Source organism: Phasianus colchicus, chromosome 3, assembly GCF_987193195.1.
Source record: "Phasianus colchicus chromosome 3, bPhaCol1.hap1.1, whole genome shotgun sequence".
In the NCBI taxonomy this organism is placed as follows: domain Eukaryota; kingdom Metazoa; phylum Chordata; class Aves; order Galliformes; family Phasianidae; genus Phasianus; species Phasianus colchicus.
Window position 1 is genome coordinate 46,064,923 of NC_143438.1, and position 14,783 is coordinate 46,079,705.

Below are 14,783 nucleotides of genomic sequence, written 5' to 3' on the forward strand. Positions count from 1 at the left end.
TTCCAACCTTCCATCCTTTATACGTTGTCATTATCTCATAGACAAATGTGCTTCTGCTGACTCAACATACTATTTCTAAGGCTTGAAGACAGAATTAGTTATTTTATAAACTCATCCTAGAAAATAGTTATTCATTTCTGCCAGTGCATTTGTTGTAGACCTTCAAATTGTGAGCAAAAATGTTCAAATAATAAGGAGATAGTAATCATGAAATGGCTGTATACGGAAATGTCATTGCAATTAAGATCAAGTTGTTTTGGGACGGACCCCAGCTGAAAGAGCTTACATGGTAGAGAAAGGGATTAGGTAAAAGGGGAACAACATTAGAAAATATATATTTATTGCAGTGATCTGGGGGAAGTACTGCACTGATCTTTCCTTCCCAGACAATAGTTTGGGAAGTATTCATGACTAGCCTTCATGTTTTTTTTATGTCCACAAATAATAGCACAAAAGTATATGTATTTGCAGCTGTCTAGCAGCAACAAACCAAAAGTGAAAGCAAATAACATGGCTGAATGGTTCCTACTTCTTTTTAAGACAGCTGGGAAGTCATGCACAGAACATTTAAAAGCAATTGAGTGACATGTGCCCTGAGCATGGTTCATAACCAGAGGGTCCAACCATCACAGACTTCCTGCAACATGTCACAACTGACTCAGGAGCATTTAACATTGTCTCCTCTAGTTTCAGACTTTCTGCAAGATGCGACTCTATAAATATGTACATTTTTAATTGGCAAGTCTCATTAATGTCTCAAAAAAAAAAAAATTTATTCACAGAGATTGTCAGGAAGAACTGACTGTCACTGAGAAGTGAGATTAACAAGCAGTTCATTTTTTTTCTCTAAAAATTGTTCATCTTACATCTTACACCATCTTACCCTTTACCTTTCAGTCACCAGATCTCATAGCTGTGAGATCCTTCACCCTGACAAATGTTCCCAGCAATGTGTATCTCTGCTGTAATTGACTTTGAAAGAAGTGCAGACATGCAAATTGCCATTCACTCTCAGTGGATTTTCTAGACTCAGGTTTGCTGAGCAATGAAAGGTTGCCTCTGATTCTACCATGTATCAAATAAGCCAGATGAATCTAATAAACAATAAGGAAGCACTGTTTCTTGTAGGCCTATAAGGATTTCAAACATAAATTTTCTCAGTGAAAATGATTTCTTATAACTCATTCACAGTGCTACTTTGCACTGCTTGTCAAATCATCGTTAATCCTAACAGAGTCTCTGTCATTAATCAAATCAGAATCTCCACTGATATGGGAAACATATTAACAAAAAAAAAGTACATGGGGCTCACATGGGGCAGAGCATACACTATGAGACCAGTGCTGAAGCTGAGGGTGATGCTCTTACAACTTCTTAAGCTATTGAATAAGATGAGACTATGAAGTCCAGCAACAAAGACTCAGTAAATCTTAGCATGCAGCACAGTATACTTGGGAAGCACACGTACAAAATGTACATTAGCTCTTATTTTTATAATTGTAATAAATTAGCTAAGGCTAAATGTAAAATTAAAACATGCTTTCAGTCTAGAGCCACTGTTATGACTGGAAGCCATTCTGCTCTGCAGCAGGATGTAGGTTGAGATGGAAATGACCCTTCAAGTCTTCTGTTACTCTGTGTCTGAGAAATTGTGAAGATAAATCACTGAGGAAAACCTAAAGTCTGTGCAGTATGTCTCTCTCTTATGCTTTTAATAGCATTTGTCGAAGAATCTTTTTTCATCTTGTGCCCAGTCTGCCAGTATATCTAGTAAGGGCCTGTTCTCTGTTTTGTAAGGTCTCTCTCTACCCTGGATCTCTACTCCTGGTCCATGGCTGGATTACAAAGACCCTGCAATATTTTCTGTAAGTACACCAAGTACTTCAGGTTGTCCTTTGAATCATTTTTGGACCTTGGGCCTGCTGAGAGCTGAGATATATTAACTTGGCTACACATCTCCTGGATTTGAGCTGACATATTTAGCCAGCCTGGAGTGGAACTTATTCACGTGGATATACTAAAATTGATGGTGTGGTTGTCCTTTTCCAAGAAGGACCATGTGAAGGTTATCATCTTATGCACAAACAATATAAAGAAAACAACTATATGCTTAAAAACGAGGAGAGGAGAGGAGAGGAGAGGAGAGGAGAGGAGAGGAGAGGAGAGGAGAGGAGAGGAGAGGAGAGGAGAGGAGAGGAGAGGAGAGGAGAGGAGAGGAGAGGAGAGGAGAGGAGAGGAGAGGAGAGGAGAAAGGAAACCCAGGTCTAATAGCTTTTTTTGCAATTCCTAATAAATATTTAAGTTCACCACAGTTTAATGATAAATATCATCATGCATTAAGTTATAGAAAGGTAAGGCTTATTCTGAAACTGCCAGCAGTGCTCAGTAGTGCTCAAACACTACAGAGTAACAGATTAACTCAAGCAACTAGTAAATCAGACTAATAGGAAAGCTGTCTTTTGCAACCATTCCACTTCTGGGAACACACAATCCATGTCAATTAAAAATAAAATAAATGTTTCATTAAAGCTCCCAATGTATTTGTTAAAGAACAAGAAGAATTTGTAGGATGCATAAGGATGTGTAACTCAGCATGGTAACTTTCTCTAAGGGATTCAGCCTGCCTTTGTAGGCTTACAAAGTCCTTACCATGCAGAGTCAATTATGACTGCATTGCTTGCTACTGCATAACATCTTCAGTAGCTTTTCATCCAAGAACATATTGCTATTTTTCCAGGATTTGGACTCACCTACATCAAATTTTGGAAGGAGTAATTTGAAAACTGTGAATGTGATGATAGCCTAATCACTCAAAACTTTAGCAATGAAAATATGGAAAGGCTGTTGTATAAAATGATAGCTAAATAGAATGGTTTAGTTTGACAGAAATAGAAAATGTGACTCAGATAGGGAAAAGAGCTCTTTGCCCTTTAAAAACTCACTCTTGTTCTCCCTCTAACACAGGAGCTTTTCAGGGAGAGTCTGATGATGCTGCATTATTGATGTGATACAGGTCTCTAGTGGAAACAGATGTGATATGTTTGGATTTCTGTGATAGTCTGGGCTGAACACAATGCAAATTATCGAATGTCGGAAGGCTCAGGTTCAGTGAGAGTGTTCAAAGCAGACTTTTATAAGATGTTCTTAAATAATAAATCTTAAATTTCAAGCCTGTTGCATAACCAAAAGTTATATACGTGCTAAAAGAAATGTGCCCCAAGTGATTCTGTAGACAGACTGCAACTGAGATCAAAACGCATATGTACAGATTTAGGATTTGTTTGTTCTCAAATCAGGCATTGATAGTTGGGTGTAAACAGCGTGCACCAGCAGTCTGGATGAAAATTCATAGAACTACAGAATCAGTGAGGCTGGAATATATAAAACTTAAATGAATATTCATCATCTCTCCTACAATTTTGTCACCCTGTGTTGGATCTTTAAAAAAAAACCAAAACAAAACATCACAATTTGGAACCATAACAATTATATTTATTGCTTTATGGTTCCTGGCAGGTTGTTACAAAAGGACAGCTCTCCCATGCAAAAAGAGGTCAAGCAGAGGTAGAAGAGGGCTGTTTTGGCCTGGGCTAGGTCACACTCCAGCTTCAGTAGTTATCCAAGACCACTTAAAAAAGGTGGGTTCCGTTCATCCACCCCAGCAAACCACACAATATATGTTTGTAGGAAGCCCAAGTTTCACAGGTCAAGTTTTCAGTACATTTTGAGATACCTGCCTAAGATTTCCCTTCCCAGTTCACAGTGAACCTCTAAGAAGGCTCTACTAAAGCAATGAAGTGCAGTCTCTTGTAATAAATAAGACAAGCAGTATGATGGGATGTGCTAGATTATATCTCACTTGTGCGACAGCTTGATGTGGCTTCCATTTAATCAAAATTTCCACAAAGATGCCCAGATGAGAATGCTGTTTCCTGGTCTCTGCAGAAAATGTGAGATCCAGCGTGACCACATTGACATATCTCAGTTCTGACTTTTCATCTTCCTTCCTTTATTGCTTTCTTCATCTTCTCATCTGCTTCTTGGCTGTCTTCCTCATCATTCCTGCAAACTCAAGGGAAAAAATATCTTGATCTTGCTGCATGTGCCATTCTCCCTTTTAAATCCTCTGTACTGTTATTTGAGATCTGCGTTCAAGATGAGCATTTTTTAAATAGATGCAGAGACAACTGGCTGTGAGGGCACAGGGACATCACTGATGGAAGATTCCCTGGAGGTGTTCAGAAAACATGTAGCTGTTGTACTAAGGAATGTGATTTAGTGGGGAAATGTTGGTGGTAGATGGCCAGGTGGACTGGATCCTCTTGCAGGTCTTTTCCAGCCTTGGTAATACCATCATTCTATGATTTCACACAGCTGGTGAGTTCCTAAATCGGAAAGCTGGCAGAGGATGAGGGCCACCTGGTGAAACAAACCCTTGGGCAGCCTGGGAGAGTCCATGATGCTAAATGATAGGCCAAGAGGAAGGGAGAGGAAGAGACACTATACCTCTCCCGTGGCCAGCTGCTTGTTGGACCAGGAAAACAACCACAGCCGAGCACAAGACAGGACGCTCACTCCAAGCCCTACTACTACACCTGTGCTCGGGAGTGCCCTATTCCTCTCACAAGGAGTGAGGGGTGGCCGTGGGGCAGGCACGACAAGGAGCAGCGCATCTCCAACCTCCCACAAGGAGCACGGTCAGCCGCCCAAAGCAAAGGGACAAGGAACGCCGGACGGCACCCAACCCCGCCGGCTCAGCACGCACGACATGGCGGGCCGAGGCGGGGCAGGGCGTGGCGGCCGGGGCGGGGCCGGGCGCCCGGGGGCGGGCCGTGCGAGGGCAGGGCCGCGGCGGGCGGGCGCAGGTGCGCGGGTTGGGGGGGCGGCGGTGGCCGTCCTGCAGCCATTTCCCTGTGTCACGGCTCCGTCTCCTAGCAACGGCTCCGAGTCCGGCCGCCAGTCGCGGCAGCCGCGCGCCGCCCTAAGCGGCAGAGACAGCGGCTCCGCCGGGCGGGCGCTGCCGAGGGGCGGCCCCGCGGCGGGAAGGATGCGGCACGGCGCGGGGGCAGCGCTCCCGACGAGCGACCTGAGGCGGCCGGCGGCGGCGGGGCCGAGGGAGAGCCCGGCGCTCGGCCCAGCCCCGCCGCCCGCCCGCCCGGGGCGGTGAGGTGCGGCGAGGCGGCGGCGGGGCGGGCGCCACGCGGGGATGCCCGCTCGGGCCGGAAAGTTTCTTCCCCGCTGTGGCCCGGCCGCGGACCTCTCGCCGGTCTTACTCGGTAAGTGGGCGCGGAGCCTTCGGCGGCGCCGCTGCCATTTTGCGCGGTGCTCGGGAGACCCCGGCCCCCGTCGCCGGGAGCAGCGTCCAGCAGCCCGGCCGCCCGGCTCCCGAAAGCCGCTTATTCCCTCCGCGAGCGGTACCCGAGGGGCGGGCGCCAAGCCCGGCTTCTCTCCTCTTCGGTTCCCCGTCCGTCCGTCAGAACGGTGTGAGAACTGCGGCTCGGGGCGCCCGGCGGCGCTCGGTGAGGGGCGGCAGCTGTCTGCGCACCGCCATCGGCTCGTGGATTCGCTCCGCAGCCTTTGGAAGTGTCCCCGAGCCTCTGCGTTGCTTTGCTCCGTTGCCGTCGCTGGTGCTCTCGTGGCGGTCCCCTCCTTCACGTGCTCTGCGCTCCTTTCTAAACGGGAAAAACTCAGCGCCGGGCGGTACTGGCTCAGGAAGGCAGCTCCGAAATGATTGCCATCTGTTTTCGTCGTCGTGGAGGAGACCGGCTCCTGTCGGGGGGGCAGGAGAAGGAATGAGATCAGCGAGCGGCGATTACAGCAAATCCTGCCTCGGTAATTACACTTTTGCACCGACAAAAAATGCTTTTTTTTTTTCCTTCTTCTTCTGCATTTTTTTTTTGTTTTGTTTTTAAAGTAAGTAGTTTGGTGATAAGAGACTTCTCGTTCCTGCCCTTTGTTTTGAGTACGCCGTACCTCGGAGAGTAATTTAACGACATCCTCGCTCGCAGCAAAAAATTCAAAAGGAGTAAATGGGGCACAGAATCCTCACCTGCATGTAAAATCTGGGAATAGAGGAGGGGAAAAATGAGATCTAAAAGCTAAACAGAGGAAGGATGAGAAGTATTTTGTTGTGTGTGTGTGTGTTTTTTTTTTTTTTTTTTTGTAGGTGCTTGCTTAATCATCTTTCAGTGCAATTAATTGAACTTTATAAACCAGATTATATTCAGTGCTGTCATCTTTTTGCTCCCTTGAAAAAACAAAGCTAAACCACCCCAAATTGGACAGTTAGAAAGGGGGTGAGGAGCCTTCTTCTCAGAAACATGAGGGGTAGAGTCCAGGAAAAAAAAAAAATTGCAACAGCGCAGAATTGTTCCTACATGGTGCATTTTGTGGCTCCAGTCACTGGAACACACATATGAGACCTGACAGTTGGTGAAATAAAAGCCATAAATGATAGCTGTTCAGTCACTTGCCAGTTTCTCTACAAGCAATCCTTGCCTTTTCCCCAGGTGATTTGCAGGGGTTTGCTCCTCCTTTAATAAGATGTGACATGCTACCTACCAGCCACCATCTCCCCTCTCTGGAGGTGGGGGGATGTGGCCATGGTTGCATAACAGTTGCCCTGAACATCATACATGTTCCCAAAGCAGGAGGCTGTCCAGCTGACACTCCCTGACCACAGGCAAGTGATGAATTTTTTTTTGAAATATTGCAGATAGAATTCTAAGGAAGTGGCTTGGAAGAAACTTTCACGGGGTACTGCTTTCTATTATTCTGGTTTCCCTTGTATGTTTCACAGTAATTTCTTTTCCACTCATTTAGGAAAGGTAATATGCTTACCTCTCCCCCACTAATGTACAAATAGCGTAGTAAAATGAATGGTGTCTATAGATGTAATCCTTCCTGCTTTTATTTTCTTCTTACCCTCACATCTAGTTCCTGCATTACATCATTAACCACAGTGTGGTTAAGTTGCTGTGTAGCATAACCCCAGACCTGTGGGAATGGGGCTTCAGAGTAGGGAAGCTGTCAGCCTCCTCTGAAGCATAGTGTTTTGCAAGCACTGTCTGAGACTAGCATGATCATTTTCTGTTTATGCTAGCAGGTACTACCCCATCTATCTGGAGTATAAAGAAATTAATTAGCTGTGTGCCAAGGGTCTAGTGGGGCACATGGCTGCTTCTCTTCGCAGAACTGCCTAATCATCTGTGTCATCAGTCTGCCTGTCTTTCTCACATACAGAAGCTGTACGGACAAGAGAGATCAGCCTGTTGGTGTTAACCCACTTGTTGAGGGGTTTAATTAATGGGAGGATGAAGGACGAACAAGAAACAGAGACACCTGTTGTGCTATAGGTCTGTCATTGATCCTCACCCTCTTCTCTTTTTCCCTGCAGGAGCTGGAGTGGCTATAGGGAGCAGTGCCCTGGGTAACCAGCCATGATCGCCACTGGAGGCCTCCTGAGGATCTCAGCTAGGAAACAGGATCCCTTGCGACCACAAAGCCAAATCCCCAAACGCAAACGTAAGGCCAAGAAGAAACGCAAAAATGATGTTGTGGTTGTGAAAGGCAAGCTCAAGCTGTGCTCCATCTCAGGGCTCATCGCCCTCTGTGGCATTCTAGTACTGCTAGTGGGCATCGCCTTGGCTGTTGTGGGCTACTGGCCCAAACCCAGCCAGGTATACAGAGAAGTTGGTGGGGGCAGGCACCTGGCCCCTAAGGGTGGCACCCCCAAGAACCGCTCCCAGAACCAGGAAGGGGCACAAGCTGAGATCTACCTGGAGTCACCTCCCAGAGCCAACTCCACCGCTGCTACCAGCCAGGAGTTCCCGCAGTCCCGTCCCACTTCCTCATCCCCCCAGGCTTCAGTGGGTTTCCTTTTCCATCTTTTCTCAAGCTACTTGCATTCAGACAAGCTGAAGGTGTTGGGCCCCCTCATCATGGGTATTGGCATCTTCCTCTTCATCTGTGCCAATGCAGTACTGCATGAGAACCGTGACAAGAAGACCAAGATCATCAACCTGCGTGACCTCTATTCCACTGTTATTGATGCCCACAGCTTGCGGGCAAAGGATGGGGGTGCCTCAGCTCCTCTTAATGGCTTTGTCAATTATGTGCAGTCACGGGGCCTGGAGCTAAAGCCTAGTGGTGAAGGCTTGGGTGCTGCGGCTATGCTGGCCAAGAGCTCTTGGCCGCCAGGGCTGGCTGCCTCCTTTTCCCCACCTGACCTAGCATCCTCACCACGGCGTTCCTCCTTCTGCACCTTGCCGCAGCCTCCCAGCTTGGCTGAGGCTGTGTACAGCATCTACCAGGAGCATGCTGCCCATACTGGCCGCACCTTCACCAGCCCACCCTGCAGCCCACCAGAGAGCTGGGGCCAGCGCAGCACAGCCAGCTCCATTGTTGGGTCCTCATTGAGTGCTTTCACTCTTCTGCCCTTGGCACAGAGTGGCAGAGGCGGAGGCTGGCGGAGGCCTCCTGGTGAGCGGGGAGCCCAGGAAATCCCACGGGGAGAGTTTGAACTGAGCCTGACTGACCTCAGCCACGTCGAGGGAGGCTACAGGACAAGGAGGCACAAGCTGGTTCTCAGGCGGCAGAGTACCAGCTGCTTGCCTGATGTCAGGCGTCCCCTTTCCCCTGAGCCACCTCGGTCTTCAGCTGTCAGGGGAGGCCTGGACTCCAGCCTCTTGGTGTCTTCTAGCCACTCCAGATCTCTGGACCTGGGGGAATCACCTCCCTCAACTCCCCCTGCCATCACCAGGATGGACTCCCAGAGCTCACAGTCTGAGCCTTCCAGCAGCAATAAGGGCTACAGTCACCTGGAGGAGGCCGGCACCTCCTTGGAGTCAGTTGCCAACACCCCAGCCAGTAAAATCCAGGACTGTGAGGAGGAACCAGTTGAGAAAATGGACCCCCTCAAGGCTACCAGCACAGAACAAACAGGGGAGCAATCTCAGCAAATTCAAAGACAGTACACAAAGAAAGAGAAACTCTTTATGATTTCTAGGTCGCACGCTGCATTAGGGCTGGAGGATGGGGAGCTGGAAAGTACTGGCATCTGAAAAACCAAGAAGCTGCAAGGACACCTTGCAACCCTCCACACCTTTCCCCCTTCTCTATCTTTTTGTGGACTTAGGAAACCAGTCTATATCCAAAGAGCTGCAGTATGCTACCCTTGAAAATCTGAATTCAGTAAATCCTGTAGATGACTTCAGGAAGAAAATCCTTCTGTCCGATTGTATGTTCCATGCAAGCCAAATTGTATTAAATATCCACAGTCCAGCAAGTTTTTGGGATCAGCTTAATACAATTTCGGACAGTATAACCGTGCACTTTAATTGTCTTGATTTCCAAGTGCTCCTTCTCCTCCAATTTCTTTCTTGCTGATTTGCCACTAACTGCTTGAAAACCACAGGCACTTTTTTTAAGCTCAAGAGCACAGTGGTCTTTAGATTAAGAAAGCTGAGCTCTCTCTTTGTTTTGGTTCAATCACTAAAAAGTTTGCAAGGCCTTAAGGATGACGTACCTTTACAAAGAAGGAGTTTGCTTCAATTTTGGAAAAATGACGATTTAGAACAGAATAGAGCAGAACAGAGTGTTGATAATTTAGTTAAAACCATAATGTTCTTCAATCCAAAATACCTACTATGATGTGATACTTTATCAAGTATTATTACACATGTATTGAGTAATAGCATTAAAAGATTTTTTTTTTAAATAAAACATTTGCAAACAAAACTGAGAGATGAAACGTATTTTATTTTGGTAAGTATCTATGGATGCCATAAACCTCTGTTTTTGTACTATGAATGATTAGGGAGATGCTACAAGGCCAAAGGTTTGCTTATGCTTTTAAGTGGATAATAATCGCGTAGGAGTAATTTCAAAATAAACAGTGGTTCTGACTCTGAGAAACTATGCTTTGGTTCAGTCAGCAAAATCTGTCTCCATTTCTAACAGTGCTTTGTGACATCTGCAGGTATGTGAGATTTTGACATGCTATGGAAAAAAAAAAATTATAGGTTTGGCCTGTTAAAATTAGATTTTTTTCCTGAGTAACACATCGATCTCAAACTGTAGCATGTTCTTTTAGGAGTCTTCATGTGCAATTGTTGCTTTAAGCCTTTCCCCCGTTCAGGTTTTCATATTCATGAAAGTATGTGCATAATTTTAATTAATTTTAAAGCATAATTATAGTCCTGAATATCTCTGAGCTGCTCACCCTGTTGAAATCTGTGGAAGGTTCTCAGTGACTTTGGTGTGGCGAGAGTTTCTTCTTGAGTGAGAAAAGCATCAGGTTTCCTTATGGCTGGTTTATGTGTTATAATCCGTGGGCAGATTTTTAGTAGATTGATGAGTTGTTTTATTTTCGAACCTGCAACATGACAGTTCTTTTATTTTGTTAAAGCAGCTCTGCAGCTTTAGATGCTCAGGAGATTTCATCAGTATTTCAGGTTTTGAATATGGATGTGTCATTTCATCATACACAAAGGGAAACTGACATTAAACACACATGGTGTAGAGGGGAAAATTGTTTTTCTGTTGCAATTACAATTTTTGTTATGGTTTCATGCTTTAAAATATCTAGTTATATTGCAGTGCATTGCAAAACTGAATATAACAGTCACAAAATGCAATTGTAAAGAGTAATCTGGCAAAGTCCTATGTTAAATAAGGCTAATTTTAAAAAAAGAAAAAAGAAAACACACAGAATTTGCCACGTCAGAATTCTGAATTTGTGGAAACAATTCTTTTGAGCAACTGAGAGTATCCAGATGGCAATGTCTCTTCTCTTGTCAGTGGCAACCAGAAAAAACAGCAACATGAACATCAGCATGACATTTTTTGCTATCAAACTGCTAGCACACAGCTGGCAAAAAATACGTTGCAAAACTGTCTGAGCTGGAAGGGGGATTGATGAGACCCTGCAAGAAGTGGCTAGCCTTCCCCAGAAGAAGGCAGCTCAGCTGGAAATGACTTTCACACAGTTCTCCCAGTTCCAAGTCATTAGTAGACCAGTGCTTCTGCTTCTCTTGTGATTTCCAGCAAGATTTATGAGCTGTATCTGAGCAGCGTTACCTGGTGCTGACAGAGATGCTGGTTGTTTGCGCTGATGAAGATACCTCATTTGTTACTATCTATGTGAAAACTTTGTAGGGGCACAGGGAAAGAGGTGGGTTGTGTGTGCTGCTTCCTGGAGGATGAGGTTCTCATGAAAGCATGACAGGTTTTTATTCATTCTGAAAGGGAGACAAATGTATTTCTGTATTTGTATTCTTAGTAAATACTTCTTTAGTCCCCTAAATTTGCAGTGTGCTCTTAAAAAAAAAAAAAAAAAAAGCCTTTAAAAAGCCTCTGGATGCTCCGTAGATAGATCAATTAAAATAAAGCATTCCAGTAATTCTGCTGGTTAGTTTTCTGCAAAGCTTTCTTAATAACAAAATTACAGTGAAGTTGGTTTTCAATAAGTAAATTTATAGCCCTTTCCTGTGTGCCAAAAAAAGATTTGAAACATGAAGTTTCATCATTCAAGCTGGATTTTTAGAACAGCCGCTAGAAGTGATTCGTAACACATGCATTAATAGGCAGATAAAGCCTTTAAGTATTAAAAAAAAATCTGTCATTTTTTGTGAATGTATTCATCAAATTGTTTGTTGAATAACACATGCAGTGGTGGATTTGACGTCAAAGTTTTGTTCAAAATTAAAGATGAGCAAATTAGTTTGACTGACACTGGAAAGTGGATGAGAAATTCAACCTTTGTGCATCAGATGTGACTGCTCATAGCACAGTACAGAGAGAAACAGTGACTGGTCCAGAACAGAACCTTTTCTGATAACACCAGCAGCTGACACAAACGCTCAGTTTTGTGCATTGACCTCTTGATTTTCTCCACATGACTCTGTTTCTTTAAACTACCAGACTGCCTCTTGGCTATTGTTTGCTTTTTTTTTGTCTCTTGTTTGTGTGTTTTCCTCCCATCTCATCTTCCCCTGTTAACCTTCTTCCCCATTATCCTGCCATCAAGTGCTTCCTCCGCAGTCCTTGTCAAGAGCTGAGGAGTTGCTTCTGTTGTATCTGCCTGCCTACATGTTGCAGAGAAAGATGGGCTTGCACACAAAATACTTTTGAAGATGGAATGATTAAGCTGCTATACCCCTGCATAAAATCTGTGTGTTCCAAAATCTGTTTTCTTTTCCAGAGATATTTATTTTAGCGTAAAAGAAATGCTATGATAGTTATATAAAATTTCTCAAGGAAAAGCTATTTTCTGCCTGAACTCTCAGAGTATCCTCACTGAGTACAAGGCAGCATCTCTGCATTATGAGTATGGCTGCTTCTTGGACAAGACTGAGATCATAGGTAAATGCCCTAATTGTGCTTCAGATGTTCTACTGTTTATTTGCAAACTGCATATAAGAAGAAAAGGAAAGGTGTAAACGTGTTTAGGAGACACATAGGCATCGAGAAAGGCATCCTTCATAGAACACATTCAGTACAAATGTTAATACACTGAAATGCATTAGGAAATGTATTTATAAACTCTAACCTTCATATCCAACTGTTGGCATATCAGCTGTACTTCTACAAAATGCAATAGTCCAGATTTATTGCACCATATTATTTAGGTACATTTTTAACAGCCCTTTCAAGAAATCATGCTGTCCAACAGTAATAGTGCCAATAGAAACATCTAATTAGGTAGCTAGTAACCTAGTTGTCAGTCTGCAGTAGTGTATGTACTTCCATAATACTTCCATAACAGCCAGAACTGTTCCAAGATTTACACAGAAGTAGCAACGCTACTTCAGTTAAATACGTATATATATATTTTTTAAACTAAAAATAATGGAAGTGGCATGATGATAAAGGTTATCAGATTTTAACGTGAGGATTGTCTGATCAAATGTAACAGGTGTTGCATCTGTGTGAATATATCCTTGTTTAGAACAACCACAAAAACAACAGCACTGTAAGTGAAAAATGTAAGTTGTTACTAATTTCAGTAGATCACTCATTGATGCCTTGCATTAATATTTCAGTCTCTCAGTTCTCTCTTCATCAGGAAATAGGATGAGAAAAAGAAACAAGAAAACACCACCCAAACCCTGGCCATAACCAAGCAAGAAATCACTGTACACAGAAAGTACAGAAGCTCTCAGTGGAAGCTGCAATTACAGTCTTAAAGTAGTTAGGTAGTACTTTTTTTTCTTGTGGAGCAAGTACGTCAAAATTCCCTCAGAAAAAGCAACTTTATTCCTTTCTTATTGCTTGCGATGCTTGGAAAACAGAATGCTTTATCTAGTCTGCTTAATTATTATTTTTCTCTTCCAAGGATGAGTCAAAGATCCAGTTTGGGCCTGTAAATAGCGAAGAAGATGCACAGTATGTGCAGGCATGAACGGAGAGAATAAATAGGGCCTCATAGCCACAGAAGAAAATCTGCTGCAGAAGAGTATGCTATTATGTCTTCCTTTTCAGAGCTAGCCTTCCTATTTACTGATATCCAAAGCAGAAACATCTAAGCAAGTGCATAAGAAAAACATCTTCCACTGTTTAGCTTTCCCTCTAAGAGCAGTAGATGATGGTACAATTCAGACACTGGAGAAGCATGCATTTATCTACTAGTTAGTTGTTTATTTACAAATTTACTTAGAGACAGTGACACATGGGAGTCACCAGTGGGAAATTTTAAATTTTGCCCCATCCCTGCAGACACTCAAGGCCAGGTTGGATGGGGCCCTGGGCAGCTGAGCTGGGGGGGTTGGCAGCCCTGCCCATGCCATAGAGTGGGACTGGGCGAGTTTGAAAGTGCCTTCCAACCCAGGCCTTTCTGTGATTCCTTCTAGCAGAGGAGTGATCAATCAAGCCCTCCTGGAGGGAGGGGCCCACTCTTCCCGTACTACTCGAATTATGCTGACTCTTGAGTCACCCTAAGTTAGTGCAGTCCACATGCCAGCAACATCTGCCAACAATTCCTCATGTTTTTTTCTATATTCAGAGAAGAAGTTTTAAGAAGTAGCTTGAGCTTCAGAGAGCAGCAAAGAGCAGAGGTTAGAACACTTGAACTCACCTCATAGCAGAGATCAAAAGAAAGACGATTGCTCACTTTTAAGATCTTGGTCCATGCGATTTTGTTTTTTGTTTCTCTTTGCCCTCATCTGCACACAGGTGATTTGGGCTAAGATCTTACAAACTGCTTTTTCTTTTTTCCTTTCTACTTTCTCCCCATAAGTGGTGAGATGCTCTCAGACTGAATTTAGAAGTTAGAAAAGACTATTTGGATTCAGAGAAACAGCTGATTGCAAACTAAGCTTTACAGCCAATGTCAAAAACATCAAATAATGTTTAACGTTTTTGTCCAATATATCCTATTCACAGTGGTATGAGTGAGCTCCAGTTTTGAAGAAAACAACCTATAAGGCCAGAGGATAATTGCCACCTGGCACATGGAAGCCACATTACACTATTTTCTGAAATATCCAGCTACATTCAGACAAACCTTGGTGGGTCTTGTTGCTTTTAATTTTCTGGGAACTGAAAAAAAGAGCTTACAGCACTCTTTTTTTCTTTTCTAATACATGCATTTTTAAAATGGTATATGAACGGGGAATTTAGATGTCAGGTAAAAAAATCAGTAAAACACACATGAAAAAAGCTTAGAACATAGGTAAATACTTACTGAAGTATAAGTGACTGAAACCTATTGCCATATTTTCTGTTCAACCCCAAAATGTGTAACCCTGATTCTGTAGCCAAGACTTTCTCACTGTGCACACAGC

General features: G+C 43.9%; 2 protein-coding genes across 4 annotated transcripts; one reads left to right on the forward strand and one right to left on the reverse strand.

Annotated features, from left to right (window-relative positions):
- Positions 1 to 3,284: 3,284 nt before the first annotated feature.
- LOC149918553 (uncharacterized) lies at positions 3,285 to 6,637 on the reverse strand. The gene is made up of 3 exons (XM_090138297.1): positions 6,562 to 6,637; positions 5,274 to 6,044; positions 3,285 to 4,062 (listed from the first exon to the last, which is right to left on the reverse strand). The coding sequence occupies exons 1-3, from the start codon at positions 6,635 to 6,637 to the stop codon at positions 4,022 to 4,024; spliced, it is 888 nt and encodes a 295-aa protein (XP_089994423.1). The 3' UTR covers positions 3,285 to 4,021.
- On the forward strand, positions 5,144 to 9,873 carry TMEM200C (transmembrane protein 200C). 3 transcript variants are annotated; one of them, XM_090137394.1, is made up of 3 exons: positions 5,701 to 5,832; positions 6,510 to 6,682; positions 7,397 to 9,872. In XM_090137394.1, the coding sequence occupies exon 3, from the start codon at positions 7,440 to 7,442 to the stop codon at positions 9,060 to 9,062; it is 1,623 nt and encodes a 540-aa protein (XP_089993520.1). In that variant the 5' UTR covers positions 5,701 to 5,832; positions 6,510 to 6,682; positions 7,397 to 7,439; the 3' UTR covers positions 9,063 to 9,872. The 3 variants fall into 3 exon arrangements, with proteins under 3 accessions (XP_089993522.1, XP_089993520.1, XP_031444794.2); XM_090137396.1 differs by lacking the exons at positions 5,701 to 5,832; positions 6,510 to 6,682 and adding an exon at positions 5,144 to 5,276 and having other exon boundaries at positions 7,397 to 9,873; XM_031588934.2 differs by lacking the exon at positions 6,510 to 6,682 and having other exon boundaries at positions 5,759 to 5,832.
- The last annotated feature ends 4,910 nt before the right edge of the window (positions 9,874 to 14,783 follow it).

What these genes read in the sequence shown, in the direction of transcription:
- TMEM200C (XM_090137396.1), top strand. Translation starts at nt 7,440, where the DNA reads ATGATCGCCACTGGAGGCCTCCTGAGGATCTCAGCTAGGAAACAGGAT.
- LOC149918553 (XM_090138297.1), bottom strand. Translation starts at nt 6,637, where the DNA reads ATGTATGATGTTCAGGGCAACTGTTATGCAACCATGGCCACATCCCCC. An exon ending in GAGAGGGGAGATGGTGGCTG is followed by an intron (nt 6,045 to 6,561) that starts GTAGGTAGCATG and finishes CATGCAGGTGAG; the next exon opens with GATTCTGTGCCCCATTTACT. An exon ending in GCTCCGCGCCCACTTACCGA is followed by an intron (nt 4,063 to 5,273) that starts GTAAGACCGGCG and finishes TTGAGTTTGCAG; the next exon opens with GAATGATGAGGAAGACAGCC.